Source organism: Schistocerca nitens, chromosome 1, assembly GCF_023898315.1.
Source record: "Schistocerca nitens isolate TAMUIC-IGC-003100 chromosome 1, iqSchNite1.1, whole genome shotgun sequence".
NCBI classification, from domain to species: domain Eukaryota; kingdom Metazoa; phylum Arthropoda; class Insecta; order Orthoptera; family Acrididae; genus Schistocerca; species Schistocerca nitens.
This window is the reverse complement of record NC_064614.1, coordinates 962,941,650-962,967,609: the sequence shown is the minus strand read 5'-3', so window position 1 is coordinate 962,967,609 and position 25,960 is coordinate 962,941,650. Positions and strand designations below refer to the sequence as shown.

Here is a 25,960-nt window from a genome sequence, read left to right as displayed (position 1 = left end):
ATGTTCTACATAATGTGATTCAGCATAAGGAATACAATGCTTATACAATCCTCAATGTTTGAAAACCGTATTTCTGTACTTAATATAATATATGTGAAAGTAACTCTGTTACGTGTTCCTGATTAAACTGCCGAATCAATTTTGATCAAATTTAGTACGGAGACAGCGTGAACCCTGAGGAGGAATGTAAGCTACTTTAGAAAGTAAAAAAAGGAAAAGTTAACACTTAAAAGTGCGAAGTAGGGATGGAATACATTTTTTACATCATTGAACATAGACCATGTTAAAAAAAATTATTCAATTTGTTGCGTAATGTACGTACTGTATAATGTAAGGCTACTTCAATAGCATGATGCATAGATGCACCAACATGCTACACTTATCCAAACAGGCAGACATGTGGGAGTAGCTGACACTATTGCATGTACAATAGCTTGTTTACTTTCTTTCTTTCTTACTTACTATCACTCGTCATGACAAAAATACTGATATGCAAGTGTAGCCGTGGGTAACAGATGGATCTGTCATAAGATACACGTTGCCAAAGCATGATCCAAATTTGTTATGACACATTTTATGTGCCACTTTGACAACAAATTGTGATAAATCTGCTGTACACTGAGCACTTCTTCAGCAACTAGTTTGTTGTTCCTCCAAACATTGAGCAGAATCACCAAGTTTCAGCACGGGAGCCCTGTTAAATCACAAGCAACAGTAAAGCAAACGTGTTTGTTACATCATATCTATAACGATATGTAAAAACTAGCCTTTACAAAAGTATGGCTATCGAGCTGGAATGGGATGTGGCTTTATGTAAAGCGCGTGTATGTACATCATTCAAAAACTTCATAAAAATTGGAGAGGATTGAGAAGGGATCTTCTTTAAATCTAGGCCACCTGACACGGAATGACTCAATACCAAATCAGGTTAGCCCGAAGCAGTATTATCCTGACAAAAACTCATGTTTTTCTAATTTTGTGACTGAGGTTGTGTCCTTATGGGCTGGTTCATGCAGCTTTTTAATTTGATGATGAGAGAGATAAAATGTTGAAGGATTGATGCCTATTGTTATCACTGAAATTCCTGTTATTACACAATATCTTTTCTCAGCACTTATTGTTACTGCTTGGTAACATCCCATCTGCAAGCACTATCCAAGGACTTAGGTGGAGTTAGTTTAATATTGTGTGCATTCTTCCCAAAAGGGAATGCTTTTACCCAAGAGACCTGAAATTTTCCATGTTCACAGCTAATATATACAGGATGTCCCAAACCATTAAGATCAAATGTGTGTAGATAATAGAGGATTCTGAACTGACTGTTTTGAGATAAGGAACCAATGGTCAAAAATAAGCATGTCAGTTGTTATGAACTCTTGAACAAGCAGTAGATGTGTGCACCATGTGTTTGTAAACTAATTATCTTTCGCAGCAGAGTTCTGCCTGTAACATTGCCTTCAGAAGTGCAACCTTCAAACAGCCTGCAGTGGAGTGTACCTGTGTTTATGGTTCATAATTGTCTGCTGAAGATAGCAACTTTTCTCTCTACTCTCTTTAAAACCACATAACCTTTTAAAGTTTTATTCAATTTATGGATATATAATAATACATGGATTGTATAAATTGTGTATTTGAAAATTATAAGTGCAGAATGGCAACTGTTTGCCCCATCATTGCTGTGGTCATTGAGTGGACCATTATATCCATTTGCAGTAAGTATGAAAGTCTAAATGTGGATTTAGAATGAATGTCCATGTTGTATATTAGAAATTTATGTTATTTTGCAATTTATGACAATATGAAATATTTACACAGATTCCATTTTTAGCTGTTCCTTTTTCTATATATCAAATAAAGAACATGGTTTATATAAATAAGTACTCCAAATTATTGAATGAGAAGGCACATTTGTAGTTTTGTTTCTTCAAGAGTTCTACTTCTAGCATTTGTCAATGAGAAAAGCTGTGTTAGTTCATATTTGTTCTAAATTTTAAGTATTTAGAAGACAGGTCACCAATACAATGTCAGGAATTGTTTGTTTCTTTTACATTTTCAGTGGTTGCTAACACATTTTCCACTCCCTCGTTTAGTTGCTTCTAGAATAAATGTGATGAATGGAATGTGGTTTCATCCAGTATTCCTTCATGTTTCTTCAACTTGAATAACACTTCTGAATTTAAAAAAAAATAATTTTGTTATTAATTACTTATGGCATTTCCAATTTAAACCTGTGCGTAATTGTTGAATGTATCTTAACTGTTTCTTTTTGTGTAATAACAAACTTGCTGACACACTAACATTGTTCAGTTTAGAATTTGTGATGATCATTTTGAAGTGGCCATGATCACAGTTTAAAATGTGAGGTAATCATTTAAATCTTCATTTACCACTCTGTGCTAAACTAAAGCTGGTCCAAACATGTATTTAAAAAAATTATTTGATTTGTTAATAGTGATATTGTATGTGTTAATTCTGTATAACGATATACATTAATGATATACATCCTATTCCACCTCCTTCCTCCCACATCCTTGTCACAGCTAACTTGTGAACCCATTAATAACTTCCATTACTTTCTGTTGTTATAACTGTTACGTTATGACCTTATTTCTTATGCTTCATAGTTCGTATTAGAAACATTAGCTTTCTTGTACTTTTTCCTTTTCTTGCAATTGTATTGGTCGTTATTATTATCACCAGCAGCCATTTGACACTCACTGCTGGATACAGGTCTCTTACAGACTTTCCCATGTGTTAAAATCTTGAGTGATATATATCCATGCGCTCCCACACATTTCCTAATATCATCTACGCATCTCTCAGTAGGTTCTCAACCGAATCTTCAGTTGTTGGACCAATAAACGACTTTCTTGGTCTGTCATATCATCCATTTGCCTGGTTACATGTATGTCCTTTTTCTTGCAATTCCCACTCAGCTCTAATCCATTTTGTAAAATCAGAAGCTTAATTTTAAAAATTGTGTTTAGTTTTATAAATGTTCTCCATTCTATTTCTCCTCTTCTCTTCATTTCTTTTTCTGTCCAATCAGTTGTAACCTTCAATTGCCCGAAACACACATATTCTGCTGATTCTGTGACTTGATTGTAACTTAGTTCGATTTTAATCTCAATGTGCTATTATGCATTATTAATTAATTGCCAAGTTTACATTCAAACTTTACCATTGAGTTCTTTCGTGTACAGTTTAATTTTACTGTGCTAGAGGCAGAGTGTACAGCATCATTATCAGAACAAAAGTAATTCATATATGCTTTATTAACAAACATCCCTTCTTCAGTTCTGCTGAGGACAGTTTAGGTGGTACACATGTACCACAAGCCTGATGAAGTCCAGTGAAAGCTTTGGCAATTATGTATACATATTCTTCGGTATACTATCATAAGTTAAATCAGTGCCTTATTTATCAAAAGCTGTTAATCCAGATTTTGTTTAAAATGTGTCAAATACTTACTCAGACCTATGATTTGTACTCATTGCTCCAGTTTATAATTTTATGTAGAGGGAAATTCATTTGAGAAGTCTATAAAATTAAAAGGGAACAGAATGGCTGACCAGTACTTACTTTCAGGAGGCAGTATTATAAGCATTGCCAACATAAGTAAAAAAAAAAAAAAACAGCTAAACTTTTAGAACTGTCATGTTACAACAATGTACGTAGGTACATACAAAGGTACAAATAGCCTATGCTATTTTTGGAACTAGCAGTTCTGGAAATTAGGATAGTTTGTACTTTTATTTGTGTCTGTTGACAACACTTACAATTTGCCTGCAGAAGGGTAAATAATGGCCAGTATTTTGTCTCTTACAATTTGCCTGCAGAAGGGTAAATAATGGCCAGTATTTTGTCTCTTACAATTTGCCTGCAGAAGGGTAAATAATGGCCAGTATTTTGTCTCATCAAAGACTTCCAAGTCATCCATCATGCTATTTCCATTATTGATGGCAACTTTTTCTTTTTATCTAATTGAGATGTCTTTTTGTCTGTAAAGTAGAAAATTACAGCAATGTTCTAGCTTTGGGGAATTGTCTTCTGCAGGATTCCGTAACTAATTTTTCAGGTACATTTTGTATTATTTTTCCTCTAGCTGTAATCATTTCTATTATAAACGCCATCACCATGTGCCATTCCTTTCTCCATATCTGAAACTGTGATACACACCATATCTGCCATTCCTTCTGAAATGTCATTTTTTTTTCATTATTGTGTATCTGTATTTCTGATTCATTTATTGAACAATTAAAAATGTGAAGGAAGTGTTTCTTTCTTTGTTTTTTTCATACTCCTATTGTTTTCAGTTACTTCTTATTCCAAATTTTCATCGTGTCTTCTCACATCCTTTCAAAGCCATTTCCAAATAGTTTTGTATAATCCAAGATACTTGTATTTTATTGTGTTTTCTGTGTAATTGATTGAAGCTTTGGCCTTCATTTTGGTAATGGTCTACTTCTATTTCATATTTTATTGCCCTTTCATTTTATTTTCCTTGTACTTGCACCATATTTCTTGTTGGCATAAATACCTTTGTTACACAACTGCCCCTTTCATTGATGCTTCTATAACACTCATTTTTTTAGATTCTGAACTTCTTGCTTAACTTAATGTTGTGTGTATCTCTATTACTAAATACATTCTTAGCATTTAAATTTCCAAATCTCTGCTGTATGAATCCTTTTCTTCTCAGCTCTATATCTAATTGTAGTTTGTATTTACAAGTCTGTGAATCAGAATGAGATTCTCATTCTGCAGCGGAGTGTGCAAGGATATGAAACTTCCTGGCAGATTAAAACTGCGTGCCAGACTGAGACTGAGACTCGAACTCGGGACCTTTGCCTTTCGCGGGCAAGTGCTCTACCAGCTGAGCTACCCAAGCACGACTCACAACCCGTCCTCACAGTTCTGCCAGTACCTTGTCTCCTACCTTCCAAACTTGCCAGTGAAAGGCAAAGGTCCCGAGTTAGAGTCTCTGTTTGGCACACAGTTTTAATCTGCCAGGAAGTTTCAAGTCTATGATCATTTGCAGTTTATAAAAAGTTTGTGGCTGTTGCCTCTGCATTGTCTTTATTGTTTGATAGATTAATTTTTGACTCAAAGTGGACCTTTGTAATTCTTTATTCAGTTTTTTTCAAGTAGAATGTATTGAGTGCCAACATGTTATCCTTGACAAGTTTTACAAACATAGTATCTGTGTCAAATCGTCATCTCTTCTCATTTCTGGTATTGTATCCAAATTTCCCAACTGGAGAATCATTCTTGAGTTTTTGTTGTACTTTCGCATTAAAAGCCTCCAATATTCTTTTGTATTGTGATTTGCGGTCATTTAAGAGGTAAATAACGTACTTAAAGTTGTTGTATCCATTTTATGCACAATATTTTGACGACCAACTCGGCGATCTTCAAGCGCTGTGTGTTTTGCTGTTACACATACTTGCTGCCTGGACTCAAACCTGACTGTGAACTGTTGTTAGTCTCCCACAGCTGTTTGTAGCCAGGTTCAGTTCCTGACCCCCACTACACCTTTGATGCCCTTTTGTTTCTCAGAGCTCACCATGGTATTCTGTGAAATGTAAATTCTCTCAACATTTTCCAACTGTGATGGATGTCACGCTTGATGAGACTTCAATAAATTTAGTGCCAGACTCCAATGTGTTCTAAATCTGTAGGCACTTTCTGAAATGTACTTATTTCCTATTCATCAGAAAATATTAGAAACAAACCAATGGTGTGGTGATGTTTTTTTCATTATCACCTTTTGTGTGACCTTGTAGGTGAAACACTTTGAAGCAAATGCACTAAAATTTGCCAACTTGGAACCGATGTTTTTCTATCAATATGTGGTAATGTGGACCAGAAAATCTTCAGGAGGTCCTGGAACATTTAAACTCTATCAATTGTAATATAAAATTCATGATAGAACTTTAAAAAGAGGGCCAACTACCTTTCCTCGGTTTGTTGGTTAAGAGAAGAATGGGTGGGGTACTAGATCACAGTATATATCAGAAACCTACCACACTGACCTCTATCTCCATGCCCCAAGACATCACCATCCATCACAAAAAAATGTTGTGCAAAGGATTTTGGTCGATTGAGCTTGAACACTTCCAGACAAGGAGAGCATCACCGAACTATTACAACACTTATGAATAGTGTTCTGAAGGAACAGGTATTCAAATCATCAAATTGAGTGTCAATAAAGTCGAAATCAACAGGTTGAGACTGAAGGAGAGAAGCCAAAAATTGCTTACCTATGTTATGTTGGCCCAATATCCAGAGAGATTGTTAGACTCCTACCAAAATATGGCATCCAGTGTATTTCACTCCTTCAACTAAGATAAAAAGGATTCTTGTCTTAAAGACGATCTAAATCTCTGAAAGACAAATGTGTGTCGCATTCCATGTGAATGTGGTCTGTCTTACATTGGGCCGACTATCAGGCCAGTTGAGGAGAGATGCAAATAATGTGTGTGGCATACCTGACTAAAATAGCCAAGCAGGTCAGCTGTCGCTGAGCATCGCCTTGAATATAATTATGAAATGAAGTGAAATGAGACCAGTGTAGCGATGCAGACACCAAGTTTTTGGGACAACATAATTAAGGAGCTGTCGAAATAAAGATGTCAAAAGCCTAATAAACAGGGATGGCAATTTCAATTGGAATAATGTTTGGGGTCCAGAACACAAATAATATCTCATTGGCCATAATGTCCACCAGAGTCTGAAAACACTGGGAGAATATGCATTCCATGGAACTTCAGAGTGAGCTATGAAAAACTAAAAGAGCATCAAAGGGTGTTGTGGGCATCGGGAATCAGACTCAGCTACAAATAGTTACATGGGAACTATAGTAGTTTCATCAGGTTGGGACCCAGGCAGTGAGTACACATCATAGCAAAACTTACGGGACTGAAGAAGAGAGCTGGGTCAATAGTTGAAATATTGTGCATTAAAAGGAAACAACTTGGCGGAAACACTCTATTAATGTCATGGTGAGAAAACCTGAGACCACATTTAACTATTTTTGTAACTCATTGTTGAGGCCTTATACCTCCTTGTCAGAATACAATCACAGTGCTGTGTAGATTTGGATGATTTAAGTAGAATTTATTTTGTTGACTTTGAAATCAAGTCTTGCTGTTATGCCCGACATTTTTTCAGTAATGGTGATATTGTTTTTTGTTATCTTGATGACTGTAAAGTTACATTTGATTTATTTCTGTCCCTCCATATTAAAACATATGTTCTAATCCAGTTTAATTTTAATTTTTTGCCTTACTTCTGATAATCTTACTATATCCTATTTGCTTTTATTTAGTTTCTCTTCCAACTGCTCTAAACTATTGTTGAATCCTAAAATTTTGCAGTGCATTGTCTCAAAATAAAGGGCAGTTGAAGCAGTTGGAATGTTAAGGTATGTGGTGTCTCATATATAGCCAAATGTCAATGTAGCTGGTTGTGCTCTACATCCTGAAGCCATTACCTAAATTTCTGCAACCAAGTGAGATGGAGCAGTGGTAAGACACTTGTCTCACATTCAGGAGGACAGTGAGTTAGATTGCCATCTGGCCGCCTAGATATAGGTGTTCTGTGGTTTCCTTAAATGGCCTGAGGTAATTTGGGTTCGGTTCTTTTGAAAACAACATGGCCTGTTTCCTTCCCCACCTTCCTCATTCAAGCTTGTGCTTTATCTCTTCCGTGACAGAACATTAAACCCTGATTTCCCTTTTTTCTTTTTTTTAATATGCTTTCACTCAGACTTTCCAGAATTTTCTTTGTGGTTGTAGGGGATCTGACATTCCTACCCACAGTACACTGCACTGACCAGGCCTTGACAAGTTTGAGAGGACACATGAGCAAAGCTAAACCTCAGAAAAGCTTTGTTTACAGTAGTCTCAGCCCAGATCTGAGTGCTCCTAGTTGGTGCCAACATGACTAGTTGATTTTCTGATCACATCTCAGCAGTGACATAAGTTAATCTTCGTGAAACGCATTTAGTCCAGAGAGTAGCAGACTTGGCTGCTATGAGCTGCACGACATGCTCATCTAATTTCAATAATGGGATAAGTGCAGACTGGTTTCCTTAATCCTTAGGGATGTTATTTAGGACCCATTTCCTCATTCTTCATAGTCATGTTTTGCAGCATATAGACACTTCTTCCTGGTAATGCTTTATTTTATCCTCAAGGAGCTATATTCAATATTTTTTACACACTTTATGTTTGTTGTTTAGACCAGCTCTGTTTTGATAGGCAATGCTTTGCAAATGTAAATAAAGTAATTCTTAATTTTAGTTGTTAGTTACAGTACTCTACATTAGCCAGTTTGGGCTTGCGACAACATGTTTCTGTTACTGTTTCATAACAGGAGAGTTGGATTAAATGATTGTAATAGGGCCTAATATAAATTGCACTGTAATTTGGAGCACTTGTGGATGAATTTTTTACACTTTTCTTTTTTTATGCTCAGATTTTTCAGAAGGTTTGGTATAATTTTAGAAATCATTCACAGATGTACCTAAATCTTTGATGCTAATTATGTCTGACAAATATGTCATGTACACCTTAACTTCACCCACATCCCTGAAGGCTATCTTTATGATGGGGTTTGCAGAGTGCAATGAATGAAGTGAATGAATGGACATTTTTAATGTATTGTTCAATCACAATTGTATTTAGGTGATTTCTCCATTTGTATTCATAATATTGATTTTTATGCTACTTGCATCAGGAGCAGGAGCTATCAAACTGTATAAATAAATACAAAATTTCTGACTACACACTGATAACTGAAAATTAAAACAAGTGGCTGTAGGCTAGTAGTGAAACAAATGAAGAGGACCTTCCCCCTCTCCTGTGTGTGTGTGTGTGTGTGTGTGTGTGTGTGTGTGTGTGTGTGTGTGTGTGTGTGTGTGTTTGTGTTTGTAGTAAAACATTACTCATATTTGCCACTAACCATAATTTTTTCGAAATTTTTTTCTTATTTCTTATGATTACCCATTTATTTTCAAGAAAAAGCTAGTGATGTAGTAGGCTATGGACTTATTGTCTGCTCCGTATCTAGTTCGTAAATATTGCTTGAGCAATTTTTGGTTCTAGTATTATCTTCATTTTCACTTTTGAGCCATAATTTTTTTACGTTTATTGTTTTTTTATGTTATTGCCACCACCACCACCACCACCACCACAGCCAAATTTGTTATTGCTGCTGCCATCTCTTACATCTCAGTACCCAGTCTTGTCAGTCTTCCCAGTCTCCCACTTGCAGTCCTTGAGATTCCTTAATTTTGTGAACTTCCATATTCCAGTTCCATTTAGACCATGCTCTTTCTTTATCCATCTGTCCAAAGGTATTAAGAGAATGTAGTCACCCAAAAATATAGATACACACAATTTCAACACTACCTCAACCTCTCACCATCTTTTAATGTTTGCAGTATCACAGTTCTTGCCAATGTTTTATATCACTGAAAATTTGGATCATTTTATTTTGAAATAAATTTGCTTTCAGCTTCTTCAATGATTTTTTGCGCAGCGATTATCATTGCAAGCATCAGATAGATGTGCTGACAAGTGGAAATGTTTTACTTACTGATATTCTGTACAATGATAATGCGCTGTTTTATTTCACTGAGGTAAGTGGATTCAATTAAGAATTTTACTTATGATTTACATTTTCATTCTTAATTTACTTTGTCTGCAGTTGCATTCCTGGACATTTGAGAGACTGTAATTAAGCAAACAAATACATATGTTACATAAATTTCAGTGCAAAATTTTCTTCCTCTAAGTCCCTTGGGTATTGTGTTAAACTTATCTCTTTGTAACTTTTGGAATTACTTGCACAGGGCCCTAAGATTTTGCAGCAGAGTTAGTGTTGGTAAAAGTTTTTTACCCTCACTTTCCATTGGTAGTCCTTAAGTTTGATATCTTGGCCCCACTGCTGATGGAGTGCATGTTGGAAGATACATCCCATTGTACCACACATTAGGGTTTCTTTGTATTCTTTCCACTTATGCGGGACAGGAAGAACAGCTGTTGAAATGCCTCTTGGAATCCTGTAATTATTTTAATTTTACCTTTGTGATATATGTAGGGACTGTAGAATATTCCCAAATTCGTCACTTAATACTGGTTCTTGATACACTGTAAACAGAATCTTTTGGGATAATTAACATCTGTTTTCAAAAGAGTGCCTGTTCAGGTTTTTCAGCATAACAGTGATTTTACTCCTGTGACTCAAACTAACTTGATGCTGTTTATGCTGCCCTACTTTGCATATGCTATGCATGCCCTGTTTCATATGGGTACTGTATACATGAACTATATTTCAGGATGGGATGTACAAATATTTTGTGAATTGTCGGCTTTGTAGACTGACAGTATCCTACCAGTAACCTGAAGTTTTCCATCTCTTGTACCTGTTACTGAGACTGTGTGATCATTCCATTTCATATCCCCAAAAATTGTATAGACCCAGGCATTTGTGTGAATTGAAACTGTAGTCATGCTATACTAGCTTCTGTGCATTTTGTGAAGTGCACAGTTTTATACCTCTGGGCATTTAAAGCAAGTTGCCAGACTTGGAACCTCTTTGAAGTCTTATCAAGATCTGACTGGATGTTTGTGCAGTATGTCATTATAAGTAGCTGCACCACCTACAGACTTTAATGATTTCGCAGCCAGAAGGCTCAAGAAATCTCATCCAAATCGAACACAGCATTATGAAAACATACTTCACATGCTAGAATGTACCTTTAGAACTTGGCTGTAGACATTATTCATTTGGTACCTGAGTACACCGTAAGAAAGAAGCAGCTTCAAAATACACCATGTCATAAAATATATGTGAGAATTCTCCACTATATCATGCAATAGCAGGGGCAAACAATCTTCTGAGTCTCAAATACTTAGGCATCAGCAGCAATGTAGTAAATGTATTCTGCACCACACACACACACACACACACACACACACAAAAGTTAAGAAACACAGTTGAATCTCTAGTTTTGTTACTTTAAGATGATGATTCTTTCATTATGGGAAAGGGATGGATAATGTCTTATAATCCAGAGTTTGTCTTGGTCATTAGCTGATTGTTACTTCAGAAGACTTTCCTACAAATTCTGTCTTTCTTAAACCAGGCTTCAAAGTGACTTTACATCTACTCAGCATCTGTAGGTTGTACACATTCTGTTTGAATGAGGTATCACTTCATAATCATACATTGTAAGTTTTGATGGCTGGCACTGACGCCACTTAAAAGTTCTGGGCTATTAAGCAGTGGTCGATACATAAAACTTTCTCCTAACGTTTCCTCTCCGACTGCAGAAGACATCTTCAGGGGTAAAATGACGAACTGCAGTTTGCCATTTTACCTCTAAAGATGTCTCCTGCAGTCGGAGAGGAAGTGTTAAGAGAAAGTTTTATACATCGACCATGGCCTAATAGCCTGGAACTTTTAAGTGAGATCATCCATTAGTTTTGCGGTTGTTTTATAATGTAATATTGTCCTTCCAAGAAAAATGAATTATAACATCTAATCTAAGCTACTATTGCAGTCTCCAGCAGTGGGTGACAGTTAGAAATTTTTAGAAAAACCACGTTATCATTTTCCATGTGGTGTTTAGGCACTTTCAGCTGTGGAGTTTGAAGTGAAACATTTAGCTAATGACTTCAAAGTAAATTTGAAACAATTCATTTCCTTGATTTCATGTGAATTTCGCTATTCTTTGCCTACCACACTTTTTTGCTGGTCTATGAATTTAGTCGGGAAAGTACTTCTTGTAGAAATGAAAATCTAGGGATGCTGCTGGAGAAGACGTAAGAGAACAATTGCAGCATGTAGCACTACAATAGGTGTAATCTTGTGATTGGGTTGTTTTTTATGGGAAAAATATTAAATAACACTCTTTACGTATGGAAAATTTTCGGCTGTGGGTAACATTGTGAAACTCAGGGACACAATACTGAATTCTGTCAACAGATAATTATTTTGTTACTGGTTGATACTCACTACTTTGTCTCATGAAATGGCTCCACTGTGTTGATTCAGAGATGAAGTAACTGTGTGAGTCTGGAGATTTGCAATAGCGCTGATTCAAAATAAGCGAAGAACAGGAGTGTAGATAAAACAAAGAGTGTGTACTTTTTCACTTCAAATGGCAATGTATCTGCAAAAGGTGCTAATCAGCTTTTTCTTGGTGGCACGTTATCAAATACTCTTCAAGTGGCTCGAGATTATGCACATGTGCATAACATATTTTAGCATATGTAGTGGTGAATTTTCAGAAAAAAGAAAGGATCATCATTTTCTTAAAATTTGATGTCCCTGTTGGTATTTATACTTGATGTTATCCAAAGGAAGAAATTCACCTGGCAGAGTTGTAACATGCTGATTCTTTTGTCCTAGTAACAGAATTGGTGGAATAGTGACTGTCCTCCAGAAAGAAAGTCTCTAGTTATACACTATGTGATCAAAAGTATTTGGACAGCTGGCTGAAAATGACTTACATGTTCATGGTGACCTCCATCGGTAATGCTGGAATTCAATATGGTTTGCTCACCCTCAGCCTTGATGACAGCTTCCACTCTCGCAGGCATACGTTCAGTCAGGTGCTGGAAGGTTTGTTGGGGAATGGCAGCCTATTCTCCATGGAGTGTTGCACTGAGGAGAAGTGTCAGTGTCAGTCGGTGAGGCCTGGCACGAAGTTGGCGTTCCAAAACATCCCAAAGGTGTTATATAGGATTCAGGTCAGGATTCGGTGCAGGCCTGTCCATTACAGGGATGTTATTGTTGTGTAACCACTCCGCCACAGGCCGTCCATTATGAACAGGTGCTTGATCGTGTTGAAAGATGCAATCACCATCCCCGAATTGCTCTTCAACAGCCTCGCATTTGCCATACCCACACCCTGCCATCGGGTCACCACATTGTGTACCATGATTCATCATCCCACGTTTTTCCACTGTTCAGTCATCTTATGTTTACGCTCCTTACACCAAGAAAGCCCTTGTTTGGCATTTACCGGTGTGATGTATGGTTTATGAGCAGCCGCTAGACAATGAAATCCAAGTTTTCTCACGTCCCAGTTAAATGTCATAGTACTTGCAGTGGATCCTGATGCAGTTTGGAATTTCTGTGTGATGGTCTGGATATATGTCTGCCTATTACATAATATGACCCTCTTCAACTGTCGGCAGTCTCTTGTCAGTCAACAGACGAGGTCAGCCTGTACGCTTTTGTGCTGTACATGTCCTTTCACGTTTCCACTTCACTATCACATCGGAAACAGTGGACCTAGGGATGTTTAGGAGTGTGGAAATCTTGTGTACAGACATATGACCCAAATGATACCCAATCACCTGACCACGTTTGAAGTCTGTCAGTTCCGCGAAGTGCCCATTATGCTCTCTGCTAACTACTACTGAGGCTATTGATACGGAGTTCCTGGCAGCAGGTGGTAGCACAATGCACCTAATATGAAAACTTATGTTCTTGGGGGTGTATGGATACTTTTGATGACATAGTGTATTTTTGGTAAAGGTATAGTAATGAGAACATATCGTTTTCAAACGACTGTTAAAGGTGTTTTTGAATTAAAAGTATGCACGTAAGCTTACCATTGGCTTCAGTGGCTGTAGACTTTCCAAAAACTTAGGAAGGTGTAATCCAACAATATTTATTTACTATTTACAGTTATAAGTGTTATTGTGGTGACATTATTTGTTGGAGTGGAAAAAGCACACACCATTTGTTTGGCCTCCACTCTTGTCCTTTGCTTCTGTTGAATAAGCAGCATTGAGGAAGATCTAGACACATGACTGCTGCTTCATCTCTGAATCAGAATGATGAAGCCATGTCAAAATGACAGTGTTGATGATGATTATCAATTTTGACGAGTTAAAATGATGAAGCTCCTATTGACAGAATTAAATATTTTGAATCTATGCTTAATAGCTTTGTCAGTGTGCTACCTCTATCAGACAATTTTCCTGACATTAAGGGTTTTGTTCGATATTGTACAGATGGCCAGCAGTGCAGTCACACATTTAAAATTAATATGCTATTATATGCAGTTGTTTTTTCTTCTGTAGGAACTATTATTGTGCCCTGGGTCTCGCAGGTATTATTGAAAGATGAGTTTGTGATGGCATTGTAATTTCCATTACAGCAAATCACTGCCTGTGATAAAAGAGCAAGAGAAGAAGAGAGCACTTCTTAAAAAGGAAAGACAATATCAACACATCCATGTTTATGAATGTGTAACCAGTTACCTGTAATAGTGATATAAATTTGAAATTTGTCTTGTTTTCCTGCCCTGTACCATGAATGTAAGAAAGAAATTCAGAAATTGTAATTATTAAATTTTCCCATGTACTTTCACTTGCTGTCGTTATACATATGAAGCCTTTGCATATACCATAAAATAGCTGTTATGTAACCCAGTGGAAAGACATCAGTTGCTAAATTCAATTTAATCCAGTTATGTATGGGATGGGCAAAATGAAACTGACCTGGAAAGTATTTATGAGAATGACGTGGAATTGACTCTTAATGGAGAGGAGAACTGCCCATCACAGAAAATGCTGGAAACCATGATTTCAGTGCACCAATTGGTTGCTGTCATTTGTCTGCACATGTGCGTCTCCCTCATGCTCTGTACTGAGCATTTCGATGTGTAATTGTATCTGAGTGAGCGAGATGAGCAGATGTGTTAAGTGATTATTTGAATGCAGCACAAAATAGTTTTCACAATAAAATGGTTTGTGTCTGTTGTTAGGTGTTAAGCAAAGCACAACTCATAAACCTCCAGCAAAGTCTGCAGTCCAAAAGTATGTGGCAAATTGTGCAAACCAGGCTCTATAGTGAATAAAAACTGTAACTATCTCAAAAGTGTTAGGACACCAGAAAACATTGCTTGAATGAAGAAAAGCTGGGAACAGAGCCTGATGAAATCTCAGTGCCATTAATGTGTTCAGGTGGAAATTGAGTGATTCTCTTGTCGAAAGATTATCAAAAAGTACCTGCATCTGTATGCTTATTAATTTATTGTTGTGCATGAGTTAAAGCATGAAGACAAACTTTCACACATTGAGTTATGCCACTGGTTTCTCAGTGATCGAGACATTTGGGTCATTGGGTTTTCATTTCTTCGGATGAGGTCTGTTTCAGTCTCTCAGTATATATGAGCTCACAGAACATGTACCATTATGCCGTAGAAAATCCCCATCAGTACTCTGAAGATATGTTGTATAACCTCACAATTAGTGTTTAGAATGTAGTGTCTGGTGTTTGCATCGTAAGATGATTACTTCACCAAACTGTTAATGCTGGCTTTTAAGTCCAGAAATTGTTTAATTCGTATGTGGATCAACTCTCAGAAAATGAATGACTATATGGATATTTTCAGCAAGATGAAGAAACAACACATATGGCCTTGACAATCTTGTCCTGAGTACATGATGTGTTCTGTGAGGAGAGTACAACCCGCAGAGGCAGTGCTGTCTGCTGACTGCCCCAATTACCTGATCTCTCCCCCTGTGATTTAGACCAGTGGGCTACATTGAAGGGTAATGTGTACTCGAACTGGTAGTCACACACTGGGAGAACTACAGCAGAACATTGAAAATGTTATCACAGCTATCTCACAGGCAGAGCTGCTATGCTTGTCTCGCAGAGCAATTGAGCACTGTGCCGCATTGTTTGCATTGGCCGTCTTCAGTGATATTCATTAACAAGGGTCAGTCCTGCGCCAGTCTTACTGTCTTTTCTCGGTCAGTTTTATTTTGTCCATCCTGTATATATATTTGACTCCTATTCTAAATCTGAAATGCAGTTTAAAATTGATCGAGAAAAACTTTGTACAATGATGTTTCATCTTTATGAATAGGAATGTTTAATGGATGCTGTAGATTAAGATGAGTTATAAAATAGAACTATTAACCAGAGCAATTGAGCACTGTGCCGCATTGTTTGCATTGGCCGTCTTCAGTGATATTCATTAACAAGGGTCAGTCCTGCGCCAGTCTTACTGTCTTTTCTCGGTCAGTTTTATTTTGTCCATCCTGTATATATATTTGACTCCTATTCTAAATCTGAAATGCAGTTTAAAATTGATCGAGAAAAACTTTGTACAATGATGTTTCATCTTTATGAATAGGAATGTTTAATGGATGCTGTAGATTAAGATGAGTTATAAAATAGAACTATTAACCATAGCCAAATGTGGAAAATCCACAGATGAAACATTATTCAAACTGATAACAATATTTCAGTATGAACATGTATGAGAAACTGACGTGGAAGACAAGAGTTCAGATTCAAGCCCTAGTGTGCCCCAGTGTTTTATCTGTCAGGTTGTTTGCAAATATGGAGTTGACGCCCAAACAGATGTATGTCATTGGGAGATGTAAACTGTGATCTTGTGGAAGACCTTGTAAATTTAATAACAATTTTACAACTAGACTGTTCCAGAAAATTATAGAAGTCATGCAATAAAGGATGATACCTTCCTAGGGGACACCGCCTTATAGTAGGCACCTTCAGTGCAGGGCGGGAGGGTTTGCGTATTTCGTTGAAGTCGAGAGTTATGCCGGCGACAGCATAGCTACTGGCAGAGTCACCCAAGATGGATTGGTCTTGACTGAGGAGCCAGACGAAGTGTGTTCCACAACATAGGACAGGGAGGGCTCTAGAGGCGTAGTGAAGAAATCTTCCTTGGAGGAATAAACCTAATACAAATTCTGGTCCTCTAGGTTGCGGGTTGGACATGGGCCTAATAATTCCATACTGTAAAGAAAAGAAAAAGAAAAAATTACGGAAATTCAGTAGAAGCCTTGGAAGCTGGATGGAAAACATGTATCACGATCCCAGTAAAGGAAATGGATAAAGGATCTGACAGTAGCATCATGGAATCTGAGGACAATGCTTCAGCCTGGAAAAATGAAACAAATAGCCAATGAAATTTTAAAATTTAATTATGATGTCGTAGGGCTACAGGAAATAAGATGGCAAGTACTCATTGGTATATAGTGGATCAAAAGAAAGAACAGGCCAACTTAGGACAGGGTTTATAACAACTAGGGGATTTAGGAAAAAGCCTTCTAGAATTTGAACCCATAAATGAAAGGATGTGCAGACTCAGACTAAGAGAGTAATTTAGGAACATATCTATAGTGAATGCACATGCACCAACAGAGGAAAAAGAGGATACAATTAAAGAACAGTTCTACGAATACTTGGAAAAAGTATGCTGCACAGTACCTAAATATGACTTGATGCTAGTAATAGGAGATTTTAATGCAAAAATAGGGAGAAATGAACGTCCATATGGAGTTTCTGGAAAATATTCACTGCATGTGGGAATGGAGACTTACTATGCAAATTTGCAGCAAGGAATAATGTGATTATTAAAAGTACCTGCTTCCCACACAAAAGGATCCATCTGGGTACTTGGAAGCCTGTAGTCAATGGAGTAGTCAATCAGGTTGACCATATTTTAGTGATTGCACACCACTCCACGTCAGTTATGGATGTACGGAGCTGCAGAGGACCAAACTGTGACTCAGATCTCTTTGTGATAAAATCAGACTTGAGAGAGAAACTGTCACTAACAAATGGCAACAGAATAGGAAAGTTGATGAAATGGAATACAGACATACTGAAAATCCCCGCTGAAGAAAAAAAAAAAAAAAAATACCAAGTAACACTAAGCAGAAAGTAGAGCAATGAAGAGACTGCAATAGGAGTAGACAAAAGGTGGAACAGGATTGAAAAAGTCATTAGAGATGCTGCAGAGGAAATAACAGGCATAAGAAGGAATAGAAGAACCCTGGAATGGTTTGATGAAGATTGCAGGTCAGCAATAGAGGAAAAGAACAGGATAATAATGAAAGTGCTACAGAGGGAAACCAGAAATAATGTGGAACAATGTAGAGAATTAAACAGAAAAGCTAACAGACTGTGCAAGAGAAATGAAAGAGAGTGGACTAAGAAGAAATTTCAAGAACTAGGAGAGTTAAAGGAATAGACTGAAATGAGAAAGTCCTATCATGCTGTAGGAAAAATGAAGAATAGATTCCAGCCAAAACAATGGCCTGTTCCAGTAAAGATGGGAAAATAATTGAGGAAGCACAGATAGTGGGAAGATGGGCATAGTATTTCAAAGATATACTAGGAATAATAATCCTCATTTATAAGAAAGGGGACAGAACAGCATCTGAAAACTATAGAGGTATAACACTCCTAAGCACAGCTCATAAGATCTTCACAAGTATATTAAACGAAAGGATACAGAAGTGTGCAGAAGGCATACTAGGGGAATATCAGTGTGGCTTTCGACCAGACAGAGGAATGACTGATCAAATATTTGTGATGGAAAAGTTCTGTGAACATGATATAGATCTGCATTTCCTATTCATTGACTTCAAACAAGCCTTTGACTGCATAAAACGGCAGTAACTATACAGAGTACTGGAAGAAGTTGGTATATGTGCTAAATTAATAAGACTAATCAGAATGACAATGACAGAGACAAGAGCAAAAGTAAAGGTCCTTAACAGAACAGGTGAAAGCTTAGACTTTAATAAAGGCGTGAAGCAAGGTGATAGTTTCTTGACTGTCCTATTCAGTATAGTCCAGCACGGTGTAGTAAATAAAATCAACAAAAGAGGCACCATATTTATGAAAATTAGTCAGATATGTGCGTACGCTGATGACATTGCTATAGGAGGAAGGAATATCAATACACTCCAAGAAACATACTGGGCAATGGAAACAGAAGCCTTAAAAATTGGCCTCATAATAAATGAAAAGAAAACAAAATATATAGTAATGTCACAATCTGAGGCTAGAAGAACCCCTAAAAACCTAAACATCAATGGGAAATGCTTCAAAGGAGTGTCCTCTTTTTAACTACTTGGGAGCCCTAGTTATAAATGATAACTGGATTGGAAAGACTATAAGGAAAATAATACAAGCAGGAAACCTAGTTTACTTTGCAAATATGCAACTGTTCAGAAATAGCCTTGTTACAAGAAAAACAAAACTGCTAATTACAATTCCCTAGTCCGCCCAGTTATCACATGTGGGTCAGAGGTATGGAAGTTGACAGTACATGATAAAACTGCACTAAGAATCTTTGAGCAGAAAATACTATGCAAAATCTATGCACCAATAAGGAAGGAAGAAGGCTAGAGAATATGCTACAATGCTGAATTATTAGAGTTAATACAAGGTAGGGACGTAGTAAAATTGGTGAAATCACAGTGAATACGATGGCTAGGATACTTGGAGAGAATGGCAGAGGATAGAATTCCAAAGAAAACCATGAAACGTGGTGAAAATGGAGACCTAGAAGAAGATGGATTGATGACATAATAATGGATCTCACCAGTATGGGAGTCCGGCAGTGGAAAAGAGCAGCAAATAACCGATAAGTGTGGAGGAAGATCACTGAAGAAGTGAAGGCTCATCAATGGCTGTAAAGCTTCTGAAGAAGGAGAAGGAGACGAAGTAAGGATGATACCTACAAACGAATCTAAACTGAACTGTAGGCTAATGCCCCAAGATGCCAAATGAGGGCTGTTCTAGGTGTTACATGATGAGATTCACCAGGAAGAGGGTCATCCTCTTGACATGATTGCATATCTCCACTGTATGAAAAAAAGGGGGGGGGTGTCAAAGCACCCTGAAGACATGGTGGCCTGTCATTGTAAACTCATACATGTACACGTCATTGGTAGGTAGGTAAATGATAGAGTAGCAATTTTCTATGACGGATAGTATGACCACCACTGTGCAGAAGTATTGTTTGTGTTTAAGGTTGTTACGAGGCCTCTGGCCGAGTATATTGGAGTTGTGGATAGTGTCAGATGTTGAATAGTCACTGTGAAGGACACAAAAAATGCCATGTATGCCTGTGAGACAGCTTTATCAGCACCTGATAAAGTTTGAAAGGGTCCTCATTTTTTTAAATCTCCGGTTGGTGAAATCGTGCAGTATCCATGTTTTTGGGACATTGGGATGTGACAGGGATGTGGAGTGAGAGGGTAGGCATACTTGTCTTACATTCCAGTTGACTACATCTGACCACCAGGAGTATTGTGCACCAAGCACATCGTAAATGCTTCGCATCTGCACCTATCATCTGAGAACAAGTAATGGTCTCCTTGCAACACTCTGTATCATCGCACACCATTGGTCAGCGACTAGCAGCAATCGGACTTGGGAATTACTGTCCCATGTGCAGGCTGCCGTTAACAACACAACAGAAATGGCTTTGTTTCATGTGATGTTATGACTGGGAATCAAAGACTGCTGGTGAAGGGTGTCATGTATTCAGATATGGCCATTGTTGGCGAGCAGGGCGGCATTTTGGAGAGAGGCAATGTGATGTTACTTTTGGCATAATGGTAAAGGGTGCCATTGGGTAATATTTCAGGTCAGGGCTGGTAGTGAATGAGAAAACTCTGATAGCACAATGGCATGTCGTGGACAGCCTGCATGTATTACCTTTCATGAGACAGTATCATCAAGCCAATTTTCAACAGGACAGTGCTTGTTCCCACATAAGGTGTGTCTAGGAACTGACTGTGTGAGCAGTTGGAGCTCCATCTCTGTCCATGATAGAATCTGTGGGATCATCTTGGACATCAATTCCAGACCAATGCCACTATCCAGGATATCATCGACCATTTACAACAGTTGTGAGACTGTTTGCCACAGGAGAGGTCACAATGGCTTTTTGAAACACTTCCCTATCAAAACATTGCATGCATCCAGGCCAGAAGGGATGCAACATTATACTGATAACTCGGCTCGTACTGCCAAGTTCTTTGTAAATTTGACTCCATTTTATAATCACTGAAATGACTTCATATAGTGGTACCCTCTCCATTTGTGAAGTTTCATTTCATTTCCTGCTCCCATTCTAGGTCTTTACTTTCGTTATCAGACAGTGTATGTCTGTTTAGTAACTGTTAGTGAAAATGAAATTTGACAACGGAGTGAGTTAGTTTGCAGTCAGCAGGACATTTAGGAAAGTGGGTTGTACATATTGGTCATACAGAATGAAAATACTTACGGAGGAGGAACATTACAAACAAAAAATGTGGGATGTATAGCTAACTGACCAACTGACTGACTTTGTAGCAAGTAGAAAGCTATTTACATACAGGATACAGTTAGTCCCTGACTTATCAATATGTTCAGTAGGTAAGGCACTTGATTAATATTCAGAAGTGGGGTTAAAATATTTATCTAGCCCTTTTTATTCATATTTGTAGCTTCTCAAAATGGTTACAGCCGAATGTTGGGATGGTTTGTTAAATATATCATGGCCAGTTTTTAGATATTTTCTTTCCAGATGAGTTGTGCTTTGTAATTAATAATATGAACCGTAATAAGATGTCAAACTCTCATCTTAGTTCCCTTTTTCCTGCCTGACTACCTAAGACTGAACACTTGTCCAAAATTTACATAAGATATTTATCATTCAAGTTTCAGTAAGATTTGTAGTGAACACGGATAGCCTGAGTAGCCTAAGTCATAATGGAACACTTGATGATTTCTTTGTTAGTGTTATAGTCTTACCACCTGAACTGCTTGATGCTAAACATGAACAAAGTTTTTGAAATTCTGAGACTTTCCGTGAATGCTCTCACCGCTTTTCTAATGACTATTCTCTGATGGGTCTGTCTTCCATGTAGTTTATGGAACAAGAAGGACATCGGAGTTTGGTGGAATTTTGGCTTGCAGCAGTGAACTTCCGTCAGCATCTCTTGGAGAAGAAGGGTGTTTATGATCCTGTTGAGGCTCAGAATGATGCTATTATTTTGTATGACAAGTATGTATTTTATCTCTTAATTAGTTTTTCATTTCATTGTATTATTTGCAAATAAATTCATTTTGGTCTCTCTCTCTCTCTCTCTCTCTCTCTCTCTCTCTCTCTCTCTCTCTCTCTCTCTCTCTCTCTCTCTATGAATAAACACTCTCCAGTTGTTAATATTTCTTTCAAGTTATACCTCATACTCATTTTACAGCATGTTTTAGATCAAACTGTATTACTTCTGCTATTTTTCTGATTGAGCATGGGTTTGTAAAGTAGTTATTTTTGATGGGTGCTACTGATTTTTTTCCTCTTTTTCAAGAGCAAATCTAAGTTTGTGTTAATATAACACTAATATAAAATTTGAGAAATGGCAGCAAGAATATATTTAACTTATAAAGAGGAACAAACAGACAACGTTACATTTTAATCAGGTGCCTGTTGTCTGTAATATTTGGACCTTCAGTTAAAATTTGTATATTGTTCTTTTTTTGTGATATTTTGCCAGTATGAGTGGCTGGCATTGTCAAAGGTTCACCTTCATTGCTGGTAGCTGCTTGGGCTAGAGAAACATCAGAATTAATCATTGAACAGATGTTGAGCGGAGGTCCTGAGACAAAAGTCGGTAGGCAATACATCAACAAGTGGCTACGAAATTTTGTATGTAGATACAGATTGCTTGAATTGTGTATAAAGTATATTGCGGAACCTCCAAGCAATTAATCATTACAAATTTCTTTAGACCTCTGTAAAGTTGCAACCACATTTGTAATATTGCACTATATTTTCTTAGTAGACTACATTTTGATATTAATTCCCACCTCTTTCTGTGCTTTATTTGTGGAAGACATTCAGTGGAGTTGAGTTGGGGTACAGTCTCAAAATTACTTTATAATTATAGTCAGTTACATATCAACTCACAGTCAGAAATATGGAAGACCATTATGTTCAGGTTTTTCGACACTGATAAGTACCGAAAAAATTAAGGAAATATTGCACGCAGTAAATGTCAAGAAAGGTAACTAATTTATTTTAAAGACAACATCATATTCCCTTCTATATATGACAGCTAAAAGTGAGTATGACATCATTTAAAAAATTTATGTAAGCTGTGGATCCATATAAGTCGTGGATCTATATCGTCACGTCCTATATAAGAGAGAGGGAAGAAAGGGCAGGCAGGTTGATTTCTTGGATCAGCGCCAAACACTGTCTTAGGGCACCTACAAGAGGTGCAGATTTTGGGACTTGATAGGAAACTCATAGCAGGAGACACTAGGGTCTCAGAGGTCTGAGTAATACTACTTATTTGTATTCAGACTAATTACTACACTGTAGGCTAATTCCAACCATCAGAAAAAGCAAAGGATGGAACTGGCTGCACAACAGAAGCTTGTATTTGAGTCCATGGGGATTAGAGCTAACAGAAGTAGCAATCATTAGCAACATTGCGCAGTGCAAACTTCGAGAAAAACACTTTGTTGGAGCTTACCCAAAGCTGGTGGCGACCTGTAGGTGGCGTCCCAGGTGATCAAAGATTTGTATTGCTGAATACTTCACAGCTACCAGTGCTGCATTAACAAGGACTGCTGTGGGGTCTCTGATTTTTGCCATACTTAACAGGATTTGTAGGTCAGTACTTGGATATCTGTTTCCGAAAGCAGTGTCATATAATTCTAAAACTAACAAAAAAAATTACCTTTGAACATTTTGTAGCACTGTAACATGTAGAACAACTCAATCAGTTGAACAGTTGCCAGTAGCTGAGTGCATAGCATGTACGTCTTACAGTCTCGAAGTTGCAGGTGCAATTTTTACTAGGAACAACATTTTTTAAACTTTTATTTGAATTCTATATGTTCACATGGAAATGTTAAATAACAAATATTGAAATATAATTTTTTAATAAAAATTGAAACAAGAATCCTAAGAAAAATACAGGGACCAAAAGCAGTAGTGAATCAGGATATAGATCAAATCAACAAAAACAACCAATTTTTGAAAATATAATGTAAGTGTACAGAAAAAAATCTACTCACCAAGTGGTGGCAGGAGAACACACATATAAAAGATATTAAAGTTAGTAAGCTTTTGGAGCCAGTGGCTCCTTCTTCTGGCAGAAGGGTTTTAGGGGGAGGAAGAGCGTTGAAGGAAAAGTACTGATGACGTTTAGGAAAAGGGGTGTGTTGTATTGTGATCTTCAATCCAGAGACTGATTTGGTGCAGCTCTCTATGCTACCTTATCCTATGTAAGCCTCTTCATCTTGAAGTACCTACTGCAACCTACATCCTTCTGAATCTGCATAGTGTATTCATCTCTTGGTCTCCCTGTACAATTTTTACCCTACAATACTAAATTGGTGATCCCTTGATGCCTCAGAACATGTCCTACCAACCAATCCCTTCTTCTTGTCAAGTTGTGCCACAAATTCCAGTTATCCCCAATTCTGTTCAGTACCTACTCATTAGTTAAGCGATATATCCATGTAATCTTCAGCATTCTTCTGTAGCACCACATTTCGAAAGCCTGTATTCTCTTCTTGTCTGAACTATTTATCGTCCTTTCTCTTCCACACGTGGCTACACTCAATACAAATACTTTGAGAAAAGACTTTCTGACACTTAAATCTATACTTGATGTTAACAGATCTGTCTTCTTCAGAAACACATTCCTTGCTGTTGCCAGTCTACATTTTGTATCCTCTCTACTTCTACCATCACCAGTTATTTTGCTCATCTCATGCTTTAAGTGTCTCATTTCCTAATCTAATTCCCTCAGCATCCCCTGATTTAATTAGACTACAATCCATTATTCTTGTTTTGCTTTTGTTGGTGTCCATCTTATATCCTCCTTTCAAGACACTGTCCGTTCCATTCAGCTGCCCTTCCAGGTCCTTTGATATCTCTGACAGAATTACAATGTCATCGGCAAACCTCAAAGTTTTAATTTCTTCTCCAGGATTTTAATCCTACTCCAAATTTTTCTTTTGTTTCCTTTACTGCTTGCTCAGTGTGCGCATTGAGTAACCTCGGGGATAGGCTACAAACCTGTCTCACTCCCTTCGCAACCACTGCTTCCCTTTCATGCCCTCAACTATTATAACTGCCATCTGGTTTCTGTACAAGTTGTAAATAGCCTTTCGTTCCCTGTATTTGACCTCTGACACCTTCAGAATTTGAAAGAGAATATTCCAGTCAACAGTGTCAAATCTTTCTCTAAGTCTACAAATGCAAGAAACGTAGGTTTGCCTTTCCTTAATTTATCTTCTAAGATATATTGCAGGGTCAGTATTGCCTCATGTGTTCCAACACTGCTACGGAATCTAAACTGCTCTTCCCCAAGTTCGGCTTCTACCAGTTTTTCCATTTGTCTGTAAAGAATTCTTGTTAGTATTTTGCATCTGTGACTTATTAAACTGATAGTTCAGTAATTTTCACTCCTGTCAACACCTGCTTTCTTTGGGTTTGGCATTATTATATTCTTCATGAAATCTGAGGGTATTTCGCGTGTCTCATACACCTTGTTCACCAGATGGTAGAGTTTTGTCAGTGCTGGCTTTCCGAAGGCTATCAGTAGTTCTAATGGAATGTTGTCTACTCCCGGGGCCTTGTTTCAACTCAGGTCTTTCAGTGCTCTGTCAAACTCATCATGCAGTATCGTATCTCCCTTACGTTTTTGTGTGATGTCTGGACTTCTTCCCAAAATATTGGGATTGAGGTCTTAATGTGCTGTACAGTGGTTTGGTCACCCATTATGTGTAAGTGGCCACTCAGCCACCGTTAATTATTTTTACCTGTTTTGTACTGCTATTTTATTTTTAGTTTTATCTACCTGTTTTGATGTGCTGTGTCCAATCTTGCAATTTGAACATTACCAATTCTTGCAAAGATCGGCTCTGAATTGATCTTTTCGGAACGGGCGCTGATAACCTCGTTGTTGTGCGCCCTAAAACACTAATCATCATCATCGTATCTCCCATTTCATCTTCACTTACGTCCTCTTCCATTTCCATAATACTACCCTGAAGTAGATCGCCCTTGTATAGACCCTCTACATGTTTCTTCCACATTTCTGCTTTCCCTTCTTTGCTCAGAACTGGTTTTCTATTTGTCCTCTAA

General features: G+C 37.5%; 1 protein-coding gene across 5 annotated transcripts in view; it reads left to right on the top strand.

Annotated features, from left to right (window-relative positions):
- The window catches only part of LOC126194836 (A-kinase anchor protein 10, mitochondrial), a 156,323-nt gene that overhangs the window by 22,987 nt on the left and 107,376 nt on the right, over positions 1-25,960 (top strand). For all 5 annotated transcript variants that reach the window (XR_007538512.1, XR_007538510.1, XR_007538513.1 and 2 more), the window contains exons 4-5: positions 9,523-9,646; positions 21,723-21,859. Coding sequence is in view for 2 of the 5 variants with exons in the window: in XM_049933175.1 (XP_049789132.1) it covers positions 9,523-9,646; positions 21,723-21,859 (261 nt within the window). In the remaining 3 variants the exon portion in view is untranslated. The remainder of the gene's footprint in view (positions 1-9,522; positions 9,647-21,722; positions 21,860-25,960) is intronic.